This window comes from Mastigoproctus giganteus, chromosome 8 (assembly GCF_048544385.1).
Source record: "Mastigoproctus giganteus isolate SK-2022 chromosome 8, ASM4854438v1, whole genome shotgun sequence".
NCBI lineage: Eukaryota > Metazoa > Arthropoda > Arachnida > Uropygi > Thelyphonidae > Mastigoproctus > Mastigoproctus giganteus.
The window spans coordinates 108,064,280-108,082,625 of NC_143582.1; the positions used below are offsets into that span (position 1 = coordinate 108,064,280).

General features: G+C 36.5%; 1 protein-coding gene across 1 annotated transcript in view; it reads right to left on the bottom strand.

Moving 5' to 3' along the window:
* Cad86C (Cadherin 86C) overlaps window positions 1–18,346 on the bottom strand; it is a 180,024-nt gene that overhangs the window by 29,054 nt on the left and 132,624 nt on the right. The window contains exons 11-13 of the mRNA XM_090380309.1: window positions 16,597–16,718; window positions 9,105–9,308; window positions 4,037–4,195 (exon numbers count right to left, since the gene is read on the bottom strand). Coding sequence (XP_090236435.1) covers window positions 4,037–4,195; window positions 9,105–9,308; window positions 16,597–16,718 — 485 coding nt within the window. The remainder of the gene's footprint in view (window positions 1–4,036; window positions 4,196–9,104; window positions 9,309–16,596; window positions 16,719–18,346) is intronic.

Here is an 18,346-nt window from a genome sequence, read left to right on the forward strand (position 1 = left end):
AATATATCTCTAGCCATTTCCTAAAAAGGGTGACAAATCCTTCCCACCAAATTATCCTCCCATTGCATTTACTTCTACTCTTTTTAAAGTAATGGAAAAATCCATTAACCGCCAACTCCTAAATTTGAAAAACCTTCCATCTGATCAATGATCGTCAGTATGGATTCCGTCAGTGTCGATCCACTGGTGATATTCTGGCTTATATTGTCCATCTATGGAAAAATTTTACAGAAATGTTTGGTGAAAATTAAACAGTTGCTTTTGACATTTAAAGGCTCTTGATAATGTTTGGCATAAAGGTCTTCTAAATAAGCTTCCTCATATAGTTTTTCAACTGTTTTTTTGTAATTGGGTAGCCAGTTTTCTCTTTGATCGCTCATTGTACGTCATGATAGACAGGACTCTCTTCTATCTTCTCCACTAATTCCCCTAGGTTCAGTTTTCTTCCACTCTTGTATATTAATGACCTTTCATTTACCAGAAATCCTAACCAGTGTTGCTAATGATAGCACATTGCATTCCTTCCAGTTTGAGAAACCTTACCCTGACAAACAGCTTGAACTTCTCGAATATCCACTACCAGTTCCTGAAATGCTGATCTCCAAGTAATTCTCCAGTGGGCAAAAGATAACTTAATAAATTCCAGTCTTTCTGTCTGTCTTTTATCTCGCCAAAAGGATTCTCCTGCTCCTATGCTTATCTCCGATGACACAGATTTCTAGACAAGATTATACATCTCTATTAGGGATTATCCTGACTTGTAATCTCTCTCTCGGCATAAGTACATCACAAATATTACTTGCTCTGCACATAAAAAAACTGTATTTTCTCTTTTAACTCTCGGCACGTTACTTCTCTTCCAAACTGCTCACCTCTGCACAAATCGAAATCCACGCTACCATAAAATATTGTTCTCACATCTGGGGCAGTGCCGCCAAAAGATCTCTTAGGCTTCTAGATTCCATTCAAAAGAGGCAGTTACGCTAACTAATGACTCATCTCTAACAGAGGCTCTCCACGTTGTCTCATAGATGTTTTCTGCTGCATGCCTTTTCTGCAGATACTTCCGTGGGCACTGTTCTGAATTGGCTTGATAATTTCAGCTTCATCTTATAAGTCAGCATCCTTTTCTTATCTAACTTCAAACTCACAGAAACAACTTTTCTTCTTCTCATTTATTCCCTTAACTTCCGTTTTCTGGAACAACTTCCCATCATATGTATTTCCTGAAAAGTGCGATCTACAGAAATCTAAGTCCACAAGTACAGTATTTTTTTTTTTTCGACTTCTCAACTTATGCACGATACTAAGTACAATTGGTCCTAATACCTCTCGTGCTTGTGGTTTTATTTAAAAAATAAAAATACTCCACAAAATCACATGAGTTTACAATTATTAATTTCAACAAGAATACCAAAGCATTATCGGACACTGACCACGCGAATTCAACAAGCAAAAAAAAAAAAAAAAAAAAGGATGAATTAATTAAAACTTCGAGTATGAGGAAGTTAAGCGCGAACTCTGCATTTTGATGGGCATTTTTGAGAGCTTTAAGAACAAAGGTGAATGCGCTCGAAGAAATTACAATGGACCTCATTAAGCTCTCAGCTGCCCAACTCAATGCTAAAACTTACACCTCTGCATCAGGCAACACAACAGTAATCCTCAAGGCAGAATGCCTTGGGGATTACTGTTGTGTTGCCTGATGCAGTCCCACAGGAGGCAGTTATTGTTGGTGATCATATTGTCAAGGAAACAGAAATATGTTGTGCAAAAGGTTATGTGAAATAGGACCGGGGTGTGTCAGGCAGGGACAAAAGTTTACGATGTCGTTGAGCAGATATCTTTTAAGGGCACGACAGATGATATTGTTATACATTTTGGAGTAGGAGATCTAAGGAGTACTTAACACCTACAGGGCAATGTTGGGGAAAAGTCGCAAGTTGGAATTAAATTTGAAAGTGCCTGTAATCCTACCCAGACATGATACGGACGAATACATGTTGAGAGCTTTGTTATTCAATTCGGCCCTAGAGAGACTGCAAAGCTCGTGGTGTAGAATTTTTCGCGGCGTGGTCTGTAGTTCTTAACAGGAGAAACACACTTTAAAAAAAGGGATGCAAGGATATTTCTCTGATGATATCCAGGCAGTGTCAGGTGGTAGAAAAACTGATAGCCTGCATCAGTGATAATTCTTGTCACTGATGCAGGACAGTGTTATAATTATTAGAGACATTTCTATGGTAAGGATACCATAGAAAAATCTCTAATGCTCCCGTGTACAGGAAGCAGAGGAAAAAAATCTTCCCTCGGTCCACTCATTCAGGTTGTTTTGGCTTCGTTCATCCTATTGGAGAGAAAAATTATTGATGAAAACTTCTCCTCTATAGACGTGCAATCTGAAACAGTAGATATCACCTCCAAATTTTTAATCGAAAGTGATCGACGGAGTATTTATTTATTGCATAAACACTTCCACCAGCAATACACCATTCAATGCCATGGAAGATATTATTTTCCTGTTATAACGTCTCTGCTCCGTTGGAAAAGCAAAGATTTTTATACAGGAATGTGAAAATTCCTAAAAAAATATTTGTCAAAAATAAACAGTAAAGAATCTATGCCCCTCTTCAACGCATCCCGATATCAGAGAAGCAGCTCACTATGCAAAAATAACGATGTTCCCTGATATAAAAATCAAACGCTATAAATTCAGTCAGTCCCCAAGCTGCGTTTAAGCTCACAAAGTTGAAGATTCTGAGGGTGGAAAAAGGACTTTTTCAATACCTTTGTTTTCACGGGAACAAATACTGGAAGCATTTTTAGAACTGTTCAACGTGTCATAGGCAGAAGAACAGTGCGCTTAGTTTCCGAAACTACATTCTGGAGAACCTCCTGCACCACGGCTCAACAGCTAAAATCAAATGTCAAAATAACTAATAGATATTGAAGGTCGTGATACACATTTTAAGGTTCCATATTCCTGATCTCATCTAAATACAGTATAGTTGATGCAATTGACGTCGTAAAGAAAACTCAAACAACTGAATTAGAAATCAGAACTCAGAGGAGGAGGGAAACAGTACTCAAGAGGAAAATTGATAGCCCCGCGAAGATTATCTTTAGGGCGTTTTTTTGATCAAGAAGCAGAACAGGAATAATGGTGTGTTGGTGTGTATGCAACGATCGGACTTCAAAAATATTTGTAAACAGAATTTGAAATAAAGATTCCCACAAGATGTAATTTTTGCTTGAAGGGTAAACTAAAATTCCAAACTTTTAAAATTATACACGATTCGATTATTTATTATCGGATTACCTTAATTATTCATTAGAAAAAGGTGGTAGCTAAAAGGAGAGGTAATTATAGGCCAGTCAGTTTGACTTCTGTGGCAGGGAAGACCATGAAGTATATGAATATTTCAAATGCTTATAAATAATGCATGACTCATAACAGAATACAATTTTAATTCGTCCCTCAACGGTCAATGAAGCTAGAAAAACATGTGCAGTTTTGGGAAGCCACGGAATTTTCAAGAGCAAGAATTCATTCCAAATTTTTAATGAATGAATCTTGAATGTTAGACAATACTTTCAATCAAATTGAAAGTATTGTCTAGAAAGAAGTTTTATAAAATAATGCATTCTATGGAAAGGCGTTGCTAATAATGAAACCAAATACAATTTAGGCATTAATACCAAAATTATTGCCGTTGTTGATTTATTGTTATTTTTTTGATTAACTATTCACTAGAATTACTGAGACCAGTAATATATTCATTTAATATATTTGAAAAGTAAACTGTACCGAATGATATTTTAGAACGTATGCTGATATCAAATAAGAGTTGACTCATAAGTTTAATATGTTATTTAATTTTATTACACCTAAAGTTTATTTTACTTGGTGGTACGCCGGGTATGAGATAAACTTTCTTCCTGTTAATGAACATTATAAATAACATTTGCTGTTAGCCATACTCGAAGAATAAACTTTTCACAAAGATCATGAAGAAAAAGATTAAATAACACCTACCTTAAATTCCATGTACTTTATATCGTATTTCTCGTAATCCAGTTTACTAGAGTCGTTCACCAATAAGGCAAAAACCAATTCATTCAATCCACGTGAAGGTTGCACATTAAAAGTTCCACCATCTCCATCCAACACCAGTTCAAAGCTTCCATTTTTGCCCTATGATGAAAAAGAAAGTAAACCTAAAAATTCAAGACCTTAAATGTATTTGTTGGCACAAAATATAAGAAAACAAGTGTCGAAAACTTAAACCTCATGAATATGTTTAAATAAATATATGAACATTTGGTTAAGCAAGCCCTCTATAGTTAGTTTGTTATCACATTCATGAAATAAAATTGAGAACTTGTACTCAATTTTATTTCGTGACAATTTGTACTGCATATTTGGAACGATTTTGGCTTAAATCGTGAACACAAATACAATTTATACAGCAGCTGCAGTTGGCCCATGTTTAGTTTCATCAAAGAATCCTTTCTATGAGAAAACTTAAACCTCATGAAAATGTTGCAATAAATACACGAGCGTTAACTGCAATGTTAAGAAATATACATGCAAATGTACATTTTTATCCCGGCACGATTTTCTAACTGGGACTTGGGGGGAGGGTAAATTACTGACCACAGAATGCATAATTTACATTATTAGGGAAAAATAACCACTTATAAACTTGTAAGAAGGACACTGCGTTGAACAAAATATTTTATTTTCCGATTTATGAAGTTTGTGAACTAACAACAGATACAAGTAAATGTAGGTTGGTCCGTAAGTAAGGAAACATGTTTCGCAGTAAATAACAACACCATTTTAAACATGGTGTTGTTATTTACATGGAATACCGCTGTCTGATCCATCTACCTGGGAACTTTTCGTCTAAAAATCCGTGGGTAATTTTTGCATTGTGGGCTGATGGATTCAATTGCTCCAAACAGCATTTATGCAAGTTGGTTGATTGATTGATTGATTAATTATGATTTTATTGGCGCATTAGCGTTTACGGCTATTATGCGCGGAGATATGCAGGTTGTAGCAAGTGACAGAAAGGACAGGAGGGCTTATGACCTTAGTTAAAAGTATATTAAATCTAAGGCAATTTCTGATATTGAATTAATACAATTATTGTCTTTTAGCTGTCGAATGTAACTTTCTCATATCACATTTCCCTTGACGGTACGACAACACCTCTAGTCCAAATTCCAGTTAAGACTAACAAGCCTGGGGCTTTTAAATCCTTGTTTAAGGATAAATGGGATTGCTAAGGAATAACAAGCAATTGTGGTGATGAACATTTCCATTTAGTTTAAATGCGGAATCATCTACAAATCATTGTTAACAGGAGAGACTGATTTTACGGGGATGTAATACGCTTAAATAGAAGGGGTGCAAGAATATTTGCTGATGTTATCGAGGCATTGTTACGTGGGTCAAAAAACTACTAACTTGGTGGGAGATACACAACTAATAGATTAACGACAGCCGCAAGCACAGGTGAAAGTGATTCGTACACTGCTGCTACTAGAACATGCGGTAGCCACAAAAGCAACCAGTCTGCGATTTAAAGTCCTGCTTGTGGTCCACGTTGAACAAGCAAATACGTGATTAGAATAAGAAGGGGAATATCGGAGACGTGATGCCACTCGGACATAAAGGATACTAAATTTGAATATGGCGAGTACAATGTGTACAGAAAGGAGAGGAGGGGTTATGCCCTTAGTCAAGAAGCATATTAAATCTAACACAGTACGAGTCAAGTTGGCGTGATATAACGAATGAGTACAACAAATAACTGTACAGAGAAATAGAGTGAATCAGAATGTCTTTTTAATGGGGGATTTTAACTTTCCAGATATTGACTGGAACTTGTGGGTTGGTCACACACAAGACATTTTTGGATCGATTGTATGACTGTTTTCTAAAGCAGGATGTTAGAGAAGCAACAAGAAAAAGTAGTGATCATCTGATTACCAACAGCGATTCTTCATGCATTAAAAGTCTGAAGATAAAATATTTACTAAGTGGCAGTGATCACTGTGTTCTGATGGGGAATTTACTTAAAGAAGTAACTACCATCAATGGTTAAGGGGAGTACTTTCGTAAAAGTGACTACTGTGGTCTCAGACAGTTCTAAATGTTAAGCATTCAGGGAAGTAATTGAAGAAGATACTGGCTTTCATAAACTAAGAAATACTGTTCAAGAATTAGACCTAAATGGATGTCAGATGGACTGACGAGACTTGTGGCAGAGAAGAAAAATGAAAGGTATGCATATAAATTATCGGGTGATACAGAAGTCTATGATAGATATAAACTAGTCTGTAATCAAATCACCAAGAATGCTGGGCAAGCGAAGGCAGATTATAAAAAGTCTCTAGCAAAGTAAAGCAGCAAAGACTTCTTTACTTATATTAACTTATATTATATTAATTAGTAGAAGGAAGGAAATCACATTGGTCCACTTGATGTCGATGATCCTGCTCAGGTTGCTGAAAAACTGATAGGTATTTTACGTCTACATTCACAGATGAACAATTTTTAGGGATGGGGATGTCGTATATGTCTCAAATTCTAAAAGGAAGATGAATGATTTTTCTATAACTAAGGGAAAGTAGAGGAGAAATTGCCAAAGCTAAACGTAAAAAAAAGTACCTGAAGTGGATGGGATCTATCCAGTTATATTAAGGAACCAAAGCAAAAGAGGTAAGCAAATCATTAGCCATAATTATGAGGGCATCCTTGGATTCAGAAGAGATTAATGTGTACTGGAGACTTGCTATTGTATCTCTAGTTCACAAAAGGGGATTAAAGGATGCCGAGTAATTACAGACATATTAAACAAGTAATATAGAGAAGAATACAATCACAGCATGATATTATCAAGGGGGTAATCTTGTCTGACATTCTCACTGTATATCATGACACAGTAACGAAGTGAATGGATGCAAAAAATAATTTTGACATCATATACTTAGATATCAGAAAAAACTTCTGATATTATTGCACATATAAGCCTGTTATACAAATTGGAACAGTGTCGAATTAAGGGAAAGTTATTGCTATGGATAAAGGGGTGATTGAGTGTGAGAAAATAGAGTGGTTATTAATGGACACTGCTCTTCGTAGACTAATTGTTATTATTAGGATCGCCCAGATTTCAGTGCTGAGTGGCCCATTGTTTTTTTTTTTTTTTATATTGATTAGTGATATTGATGAAGGCATATCAGGCAATGGCAGTAATCAAGGTATGTTAAGCTACTGCAACAAGATCTAGAAAAATTAGGCAGATGGACTGATAAATGGAAATATCAAGATACTGGTCATTGGTGGCAATAATCTCCAATTAGTCAACCAACTGTATGTACTATAATCAGGATAAAGGAAAATGAAAAGGGCCTGGGCGTAATTGCGCAGTCAGTCAGGAAGTTCTCTAAATAGTAGTGCAGACAGGCTGCGTGGGCAGCTCATAGGGTTTGTCAACGATATATAGGGGTTTGTCAACGATATATAGGAATTTTGTCAGGATTAGGAGGAAATTATGCCTTCGTATAAGGTAATGGTCAGGCCGCATCTGGAGTATACTGCATACAGATCAGGACTCATTTTACGAAGAATGTGTATCTGCTGGAACAGGTGCAGAGAATTGGTGAAGGAAACAAAAGGGTGCATTTATCAAGAAAGGTTTCAGTTCTGCAAATTGCAGCGTCTGGAGACTAGGCACCTAGTTTCCAGACACGAGATATTCTAAATGAGGCGTTTAAGGCTTTAAATGGTTTGATCAAGCTCACTGCTGATGGCGTCCTTCCTCTTGCTCAGACTACATGCCTGAAAGTGCATAAATTCAAATTGAAGAAGAATGGGAATTCAAATTGCAGGACAGATAGTTTGCTTTCAGCCACCGAGTAGTTGATTGTTGGAACAAACTTCCATCTGTTGTGGTGGAAGTGGGTAGTTTTAATAAGTTCTAGGAAGAACTAAAACTGTTGAAGGGCACCAAGAGATGATGTGGGAAGGGTTTTTTTTTTTTTTTTTACTTGGCATCATTTGCCACTACTAAATATCTGAGTTTGTTACTCTCATGACTACAGCTGTTCGGCAAACTATAGTCTTCTATCTGGGTTGTCCTCATTCAAACTTTGTAGCAATTTAAGCTTATTTTAGGTATTTAAGATCCAAACTTCTATTTCATTGAAATTTTTCGAACTTCTCTCGAAATTCTCAATTAGAAGTTCCAAATTGGCAGAAATCTTTGAGATAAAAAGGTCTATCAGATTTTATTATACTCTGTGCTGATCCCACTTAAAACGTCTTTACAATTTTCTATGATGTTTATCGTCGGTGGATTTTTTGTCCAAAAAGCTTCTTGAACAGGTGTATTCTGCAGTATTTTCATATTTTGCATGCCACCTGGCAATTTCAATGCTTCAACTTAAGATGCATGGTATATTTCCTATGTTCAAATTATTCTGAAATAATAAAAAAGTTTATAAACTATTTTAAAAATAACATATATTTATAGCTAATCTCGGGTGGAGGGGTTAGAAATTTTCAAGTCAATTATTGCAGGTTTTATCAGCCCACGAAAATAAAGACCAGTCCGTGAACACACGCATAAACACGAACAAACGCAGTTCACAGTACCCAACCAATACTGATGCGCTACAACCAAGGTAAACTATGCTCCAAAAACAGTAACTTCAGTTAAAAATGAAAATTATCATATTCCAGTTCAAAATTTGAGTGCGCGTTACGAAAAAGTTGGAGAAACACTGGTGCAGAGGTTAAGTGAATTTTCTGATCAAAACTAGCCGGCATACCACCTTCTGAATTTCGTTAAAATAAATCAAGTTACTAACAAAAAATATATATTGCAAACGAATAGATACAGTTGCTGTTTTTTCTTGGTAATTTCCTATATAATTTTACTAATGAATGGCATGAAATTCAAAGAGTAAATGAACTGGGTTCACCTTGTCCGTGACATCACGTGAAATCATTCAGTGTGACTCAAAAAAATTTTAAAAAGTAATAATATAATGATGAAGAACCTATAATTATATGTTTATATAATTACCTGGTCTTCGTCGACAACCTTGGGAAGTGTTTCTCCCTTCCATTTAACTGCTGTCAATTGCGGGCTATTTTCGTCCACCATGCCGACATATCGATCTCTCAAGAAATGTGGCGGCCGATTTTCCGTGTTAACAAGAACAACTGCTATTTCTGCCGTGGTTGACATTACCGGGCCAGGTATCTCCGCAGTCACTATTTCTGTTGCCTATAAAAAATATTAAAAAAAAATTAGTGAACTTCAAAATTAAAACAACTCTGTGCGTGTCTCTTTATCTTAGTTTCTTCTATCAAATGTATAGCAAGCGAAGCACTGTAAAAAACAACTTGCGCAGATAGAATATTACCACTGGTGAACACTAATCACTGCAGAATCTTGTAACTAGGCGATTTCGTGCATCGTGACTCAAGGGTTTCTAATATATTTCGCTATTTTATTGAGGCTATCATGCACACTGAATTTCTTACCTCTCATGTGGTTAGAAAGGTTCGCGTTCAAATCACGTGGAAGGCGAGCGAAAACTTAAGGCCTTTTCAAGCGAAGTTGAGTTGGGTGATTTTAGTAGAAAACTCTGGCCCCTTAACAATTAGTATTAGTATTGGCAGCATGGTGCAAGAAAGCCAATTGCTTATGCTGCACCAGCCAAAAAAAAAACCGAATAAAATAATAATAATTAATAAAAGAAAAGGAAATTAAACCTATCATCCTATGCGTTTCCCTCACCCGAAGGTACTATCCAGATGACCTTTGAATTTCGCCAAACTGTCAGCCTTTACCACCCACGTAGGCAACTTATTCCAGTAATTTATAATTCACTGGCTAAAATAAAACTTCCTGCAGTCCAATCTAAACAATTCCCCCCGTAACTCGAATTTATGTCCCCTAGTTCTAGCATCATATATAATCTTGAAAATTTCGTCCTCATTCATTTTACTGATGCCTCTCACAGCCTTAAACACCTCACTCAAATCTCGTCTAAGGTGTCTAGTTTCCAAACTCTGCAACCCACATATTCGAAGTCTTTCTTCATAAGGACGCCCTTTTGCCGATCTCACTAGGCGGGTTACCCGTCTTTGCACTCTTTCAAGAAGCTCGATGTCTTTCTTTAGGTGCAGTCTCCATACACAGTACACACAAAAAGTGTGTATACTGTGTACTGTATACTTTTGTGTGGTCTAACAAAAGCCTTATATAATGGGATTATCACGTCCCTATCTCTACTTGCAAAACTTCGATAGATCGTCGATAGGGCACCATGGGCCTTCCTTGCAACCTGTTTAAAATGTTCAGACAATTTCATGTCTGACCGTATCGTAACACCCAAGTCCCTTTCCTCCAGTACTTGGTTTAGTTGAACTCCACCAAGTGAATAAGTTATTTTGGGATTACTGTTTCCCAGGTGTAATACCTTACACTTTGTTGGATTAAAGCATAGCTGCCATTTTTCTGACCCATACCTGAAGACTATCTAGGTTTCTCTGAAGGACGTTAGCTTGACAGTGATCATTAACTAGTCTATGAATTTTAACATCATCTGCAAATTTAGACATCACGCCCTCTATCCCTTCATCGATGTCGTTTATGAAAATTAAAAACAACAGTGTTCCTAATACTGATCCTTGGGGAACCCCACTTCTTACATCAACCCAATTTGAGGAAAAGCCATTTATCGCAACCCTCTGCCTCTTGCCCTGAAGCTATCCTGCTATCCCTCTAAGGATTTTCCCAGTGATTCCAACCTGTCCCAGCTTAAAGCAACCGCTCATGTGGGACTGAGTCAAAAGATTTGCTGAAATATAAATAGACAATGTCGAAATTATTCCCTAAATCCAGCTCGTGAGTGACCCTTTCAAAATAGCGAACCAAATTTGTTAAACATAATTTTCCCTATACAAAGCCATGCTGAGTATCCTTGAGAATTTCAATTCTATCCCAATGATCCTGAATTCCACCCTTGATCATTGCCTCCATGATTTTCCTTACCGTTGAAATCAGACTGACAGGTCGATAATTTCCACTTCACTCTTAGAGCCACCCTTATGTATGGGAGATATATTGGCACTTTTCCAATCCAAGGGAATCTCCCCAGAGTCTAGTGATGCTCGCATAATTAGCCTCAATAGTTCAATGCACTCACTTGCCGCCTCCCTTAAGATTATAGGGTATATTCCATCAACTCCAGGAGCCTTACTGTCCTGTAGGCTCGAAAGTTTTCATTGAATGATCTTGCGAAATTTCAATATCATTAATTACATATTTTTCAACTTCGCTCCCACAATTCCCCATTGCCACAAAAGGTTTTTCATTTGTAAATATCGATGCAAAATAACTGTTGAGTTCAACTGCAACGGCAGCTGGTGTATTTAATACTATCCCCTTTCCCTTACGTAAAGGTCCGATCTGGTTTGTCCTGCTCTTCTTGGCATTTATATATGTGAAGTATTCCTTATCCCCCACCTCTTTGCTTTGTTTGCTAGCGTTTTCTCATAAACTGCCTTTGCCTGTCGAACCTTTTCTGTGGCTCTATTACAGATCATCTTGTAGCTGTTATAGGCTTCAGTACTTTTTATTGCTCTGTAACCTTTCCATGCCACCTTTTTCTGCTCAAGTAAAGTAGCAACTTCACTATTCATCCAACTTGGAACCCTCCTCGTGGAGTATTTTTTTAATGGTAAATACGCATTCAGGGCATCTGTGATTAGTGTTTTAAAACCATATCACAGTTCAATTGTATTCATTATCTGCGCGATATCTATCCAGTTAATAGAGGCCATCTAGTACCTAAAGGCATCGTAATTACCTTTTCTGAAATAAAACCCATTCCTTTGCCTTTTACTACTGCTACCTCTCTCATCTTCATCCACTGTAGAAATCCGTGATCACTTCCTGCTACTGGTTCCTCTACTGTCAGCCCTGTTATGTAATCTGATTCATGGGTGATGATGAGGTCTAGGATATTCTTTTCTCTAGTACTTTCCCTGACATGCTGATACAAATAACAGTCATCTAGTTGATTTAAAAATTTCGAGTTTCCTTTCCATTTACTCCAATCAATTAGACGCAAATTGAAATCACCCATAAGACATTGAAGCTTACTTGCCCATTCCATTTGCATATAGAGGCTTTCGTCATAATCTTCACAATCACCTGGTCTGTAGATTACTCCTACTCGCATTATACCTTTGTTTCCACCTATCTCACACCATATAGATTCTGTACTAGCATGTGAAACTTCTGAATCCGGGAAAGCTATCGTCGCACTCAGGCTGCTTCTGATAAGAAGCATTACCCCACCACCCCTTCTATCTACCCTATCCTTCCTAAATACATTATACAAGCCGTACTGAAACTCATCATCCCCAATTTCCGGGGTCGCGTTACTTGTTTTAACCAGCAGTTCGAATTCGCTCATTTTATTGACGACAATTCTAACATTGCTATATAAACAATTAAGACTTACTGTTCTTGTATATTTAACAACCCTAACACAACTCTTGAAGTTTATTAGGCTCTCTTCCCTGGCATTAGCTACCCGCTCACTTGAAGTTTCTGCCCCCAGAACATCTAGATAATATGTCCAGTTGGGGTAACAGATAAGAACTCTTGAGGTATGTGCAAGAGTTACTTTGACCAATATTATCAGATAAACGCGTGTCAGTATTAACCACATCCCCCCTAACTAGCAGTTTCCGTGAACCTTTAAGGTATCCTCAATAATACTAGCAAAAACGTTTGCACCACCTTTGTTTAAGTGTACCCCGTCTCTACAAAACAAATTCCTTCTACCTACAAGTGTGGGCCAAGTTGATAGAAATTTCCCCCCAAAAGCCTTGCAGAGTCCTTCAAGTCTTGAGTTAATCCACAAGGCTTTTAACATATAATCCCTCCTATTGTGTCTGGGCAGAATTGCAGACACATAGACTTTGTGGCCTAGCTCGCGGCATTTGCTCAGCGTGGTCCTGTATTTTGCCAACAAATCGTCAGATCGTGTACGTTTAATGTCATTTGTCCCCACATGAATAATAATATTCTCTTTACTCCCCTTAAAATCTGACAATCTGTTGGTGACATCATTAATAGTTGCTCCCGGCAGATATACCTTGGTTCTACTCCATCTATCCTTATTACAAAAAATATTCCCTGACAATGGAGTCTCCTAGTAAAACAAAGTCCTTTTTAACCAGAGTAGTTTGCACTTGATTTTTCTGTTTTGAGGCCCGAATCCGGAGTGCGTCACTTGGTAGATTGCTGGAGTCCCTGACGAGCTCCCAGATGTATTATTCTCGAGGGCAAGCACCCGTTTTTTCAGTGACTCAAATTGTTCCATCGGTGCACTCCTTACATCGATCCCAAAGAAAAGAATCCCCAGGTGAGGTAGGATTAGTCACCAGGTCGACCTTGGAAAACATTCCACAGGTTCCGCAACGGATTAAATCATGATTCGCCCGTAAATCGCCATCGGCTACTTCCGTGTGAGTAACGATACCCTGTGACGTGTTTAAGGCAGATCTCGTAACTACCATTATAAAATTGGCTAAATATAAATGAAAATTAACTTTAAAAAATGATATCTATAATATTATAAAAATCAAACCGTTACAGGAAAACCTATAACAAAATAATCCAACAATATCTAAATAAATCAAATATTTAAAAGCAATAATCAACAGTAATCCGATCCAATCCAATTAACTGAGGAGCTTTGACCTTGAAGAGTAAGACTTACAAGACAAATTTTAAACCTTGTTCAGTCGCTTAAGGGGGAAGATGTCGTTTTACACCATGCCTGATACCATGGTACTGTTCTCAGTAGCAAAATTACAAACCTATTGTTTGCCTCCTGATTTAGTTGAATTTGCAAAAAAAATAATTCTCCATAAAGGATAGCTGGCGTTATCGAACAGAAATTGAAACTTAATTGGTGACAGCGTTGTATTGCTACTGCTCTTTAAAAAGAGCCCATCATTACGAATTCCAGAAGTCCACCATAACAAATGTTATTTAATCCTTAAGTGTATGTGATAGGGTTAACTGTGTTTTGTGTCTTAAGATTAAATTAAGAGTCTCTGTTGTAAAAGCATCTTTTATATACATTGTTTCCAAAACCTAGTGTGTTTTCTACAACTTAATATGCTTAAAAACAAGTTGCTGCAAACCTTAGAGCTACCTAAAGTAGTGTCATTTTTTTTTTTTTTTTTGTAAATATTAGTAGCAAACTCAGCTTAAAAATCATTACAGTTCTTGGCAATAAAAGCATGTAAGTCACCTGTACCAAAATAAGGCCACTTTATTTAACTGTGGGTTAGTACTTATTTCAGTGGCCTCGGAGAAGTCTGGATTCGCATCGCGTCACAAACAGGAAGAATTTCCTAAGTCCGTTTCACGATCCTATTCAGTACTCAGATAATTATTTCACATTTAAAAATTTTAATCTATTTCGAACTTATTTACGATCATTAATTCTAACATGATTATTAATTAAGAACATAAAACAATGTGTATAACATGCTTGCTGTTTGATTGTTACTCGCTACTTCCAAGCTTTTATAAGAAATTAAATATTTCCTTGGATTCCAAAATCATGGTTTAAATAGTTATTACATGCGCTTTCCTGTTACTGCTTATGGACAACTGAGTACTCATTTCTTTTATTTTAATCATGTGTAAAGAAACGACCCAGTTCAAAGAGGATATCTGGTCTCTCATATATTACCTACCCTCTGTTACGCGTTGCCATATATTTTTTTATACACTACCGAAAAGACAAGCAGGTTACTACATCATCATTGTTTTTTTCATCTTTTTAAATGCATAGTGTGATAAATCAAGTAAAAAATATTGCGCATGGAGTTCATATCAATAGTCAACATGTGCTGTGGCTGTGAAAGTTGCGATGAATTACCAAATTATGAATTTAGTAGTGAGTAAATGCATTTTCTGAAGTCCAGTGAGTAACGTGGTGAAAGAATTTTTGAATAAAGAGAACTGTTACAAAAACTGAGTCAAATATGGGACATTGAGCACAGTGAAATTGAAATCGGTTGGTATGATGAAAAGATTGTTTTTATAAAATACCGACGTAGAGAAAACCGATTTTGGCTTTCCAGTAATGAGGATTCAGAGTACACTGTTATCACACCCCAGTGTGATAACGGTGTACACTAAACACACGGCTGGCAGTGGTGGTGGGAGTACTTCTACTGAACTCATTTTGGGACTACACAGAATCAAAGCAAAATCCAAGAAATACTTCGGAATATTCAACTAGCACGTCGGTCATATTGGTAATTGCAACTTGACTACTGTAAAGACGTAAAAATTTCCAACAAATTGCTAAACTGAAAATTCGCGCTGGAATTCCTGGTACACGTGAAATACCAATGGACTTCTGAAGGCATGGGAAGACTCCAAACAGTAAGCAACCAGATCCCAGCACAAAGTTAGAAACTAATCTAGTCTGGAAAAACCATCGTGAACCAGTGGTTCCACTTATCACTAAAATTATCGGGAAGAATGAAATGAGAGGAGAGCTAATGAATGCAACAGAGCGAGAGAAGAAGCGTCAATCAAGAGCATCAAATGTTGTACATTAATTGTTTCATACATTTTTATAAACTGTAATTGAAGATAACTCCAAAGAATCTGGTGCAGCAGCAAAGATGGGGTAATAATGTATCAATGCATTTGAAGAGTGAAAATACAACATATTTGTAGCATGAGCAGTTCTCAATAATTATTTTTCGAGGCAAATGAAGCCAAAGAATATTCATAATAGAGAAAATGTAGTAAAATCAGGGTCACACGAAATTTCATGCCATTGGGAACAATCTATTGAAGCATTAAACTTCACCAGATAGAGAAAATGTAGTAAAATCAGGGTCACACGAAATTTCATGCCATTGGGAACAATCTATTGAAGCATTAAACTTCACCAGATTAACTGGTTAAAGGGCTATCAACTATTATGTCACGAAATTCCTTGGCTAAAAGTGTGATTGGCTATCTCAATATTTTTGTGGTTGGTTGACGAACAATATATTTTTGTTATTAAAGAAATGTTAGGATTTTCTTGACAGTATTATTTTTACCCTCTGTCATTTCACCTATCCTAATCTTTCATTAGGCAATACAATAATAATGTTTGGCTACTTTATTTTGCCTGTAAACAACACACCCATTTATTAGATATATTAAAGCTGTGTGTCCTCGGACAGAATATGTACATAGTTTTCTCAAAACGCACCCTTATCGGGAAATGCATGATATGGATTCGTTATTGATTAAAACGTATCAACATCAGGGACAAATTAAGGATTTACTTTTTCAACATAGAGGTTATTTATTCATTAAACCCCTAAATGGAAAATGGTTTCCTAGAGTTCGGGTGGATCGGAACATATTAACATAAAACTTCAAGCATTATTTTGTCATGTTGTAATCGTTAACACTTAAAAAATAAAAAGAAAGAATATCAAATGCAAAGCAAAGTTCCCACCTGAACTCCAAGTATTAACGGTCCCGTTACATCGTAAATTTTACGTAATTCGTCAACTGGTCGAGCTAGGGTAAGTGCTCCACTTCTCTGGTTCAGATTAAAATATGAAGACCACTCAGTACCTGAAATTAAAATATGGAGGCCAATGAGCAAGGTCTTATGCGCTTAAAGGAGTTAAAATTTACAACAGAATGCTTGAATGGAATGAAAAGGGCAGGGATGTTTTTTGAAAATTTAAATTAAAAAGAAAAATAGCTTGTACATTTCTTGAATTTGAAAAAGTGACGAAAAAATGTTGTTGAGGCTTAATCAATTTGATGAATGTCGATATTTAATAGTATGGTTTGTCTCCACGTACAGATTCAGTCCCTATTCTCATCACTCGGATTTCTTTCTTTCTAAACTCTGCAAAAGGAGATGGCTTCATGAAAAGAAGTGGTATGATGGCATCCCATTCCATTTCAAGCATGACCACATGCACTCTAAATTATATTAAAAGTACAAACTTAATAATTAAACTGTGTATAAAGTCATCAAGGTGTAAATGGCAACAGAAACTGTTACGTAAAATAATTTAAGTAACTTAATACTTAACATCAGTTTATCAATTTCACGGTATTCAAGTAGGGTCCATGGCTTGAAGGTTGAGAAGACAGAAGATACTTGTTGACATTAGCCTTTAATTTCTGTAGATTGTAATTATCGGGAAATACATATGAAAGAAGGTTGTTCCAAAGAACAGAAGTAGAATGGATAAATGAGGAAGAAGAAAAATTAATCCAGGAATTTGGAGCTGAACAGTAAATGGGTGTTGACTGGTTGAGTTACGTATTCGAGCTGGTTTGGAAGATAAAGTGGAATAACAGATGCCATTCCAGGACAGTACCAATGGAAGTATCCATGGAAAAAGTTTTATATAGCAGAAACTGAAGGTCTATGAAGACAGACTGGAGAGGCTTCGTAAGAGATGAGTTATTCATTAACCTGACTGCCCTCTTTTAAACAGTATCTAGGAGCTCGAGAGAGATTGGTTTTTGGGGATACGCTCCAGAACTTGGGACAATATTTAGTGGTACAGCAAATTTGAGAGATTTGTATAGTGCCAGTAGCCGTTTATAAGAAAAGTAACGCTGAGAGTGAAAAGGAAACCCAGTTGTTTTTATATAGAGGAATCATTATTTGATGTGTTCATGCAAAGAACAATTAGAAGTCAGAGTATATAAGACAGGTCTTCTAAACAAGTTCTCATCTTATGGACTGCTATTCTCCCCTCTCGATTGCGCAGCCAGTTTTCTCATTGACTGATCACTTCGAGTGATAACAGATGGTTCTGTCTTTCAACTTATTAGCTAATGTTGGTTTCCCCTATGATTCAGTCTTTCTCCCATACATTTGCATGTTATTGTATGTTTAGAGTTTTGATCCTCTTCTTATTTTAACAAACTTTCTTCACATGTATTTCTTGAACATTACAATGTACAGAAATTCAAGTTTAACGTCAAGTTTCTTCTGTTTTCTCAACCTTTAACCTATGCACCGTATTATGTTACAAAGATTCTAATACTTTGTATTTTGTTTTCATAAAAAAATTACTGAAGTTAAGAGTGAGGGCAACTAAGTTTTGATCGTCCAATTGAAGAATACGTGGAGATCTCAAGAAATAGAATGTAAATATTATATTTCTAAGTTAAATGAATTTCTGATCCCTAAATGGGATTAGAAACTCATTTAATATCTAAATTACATTAAA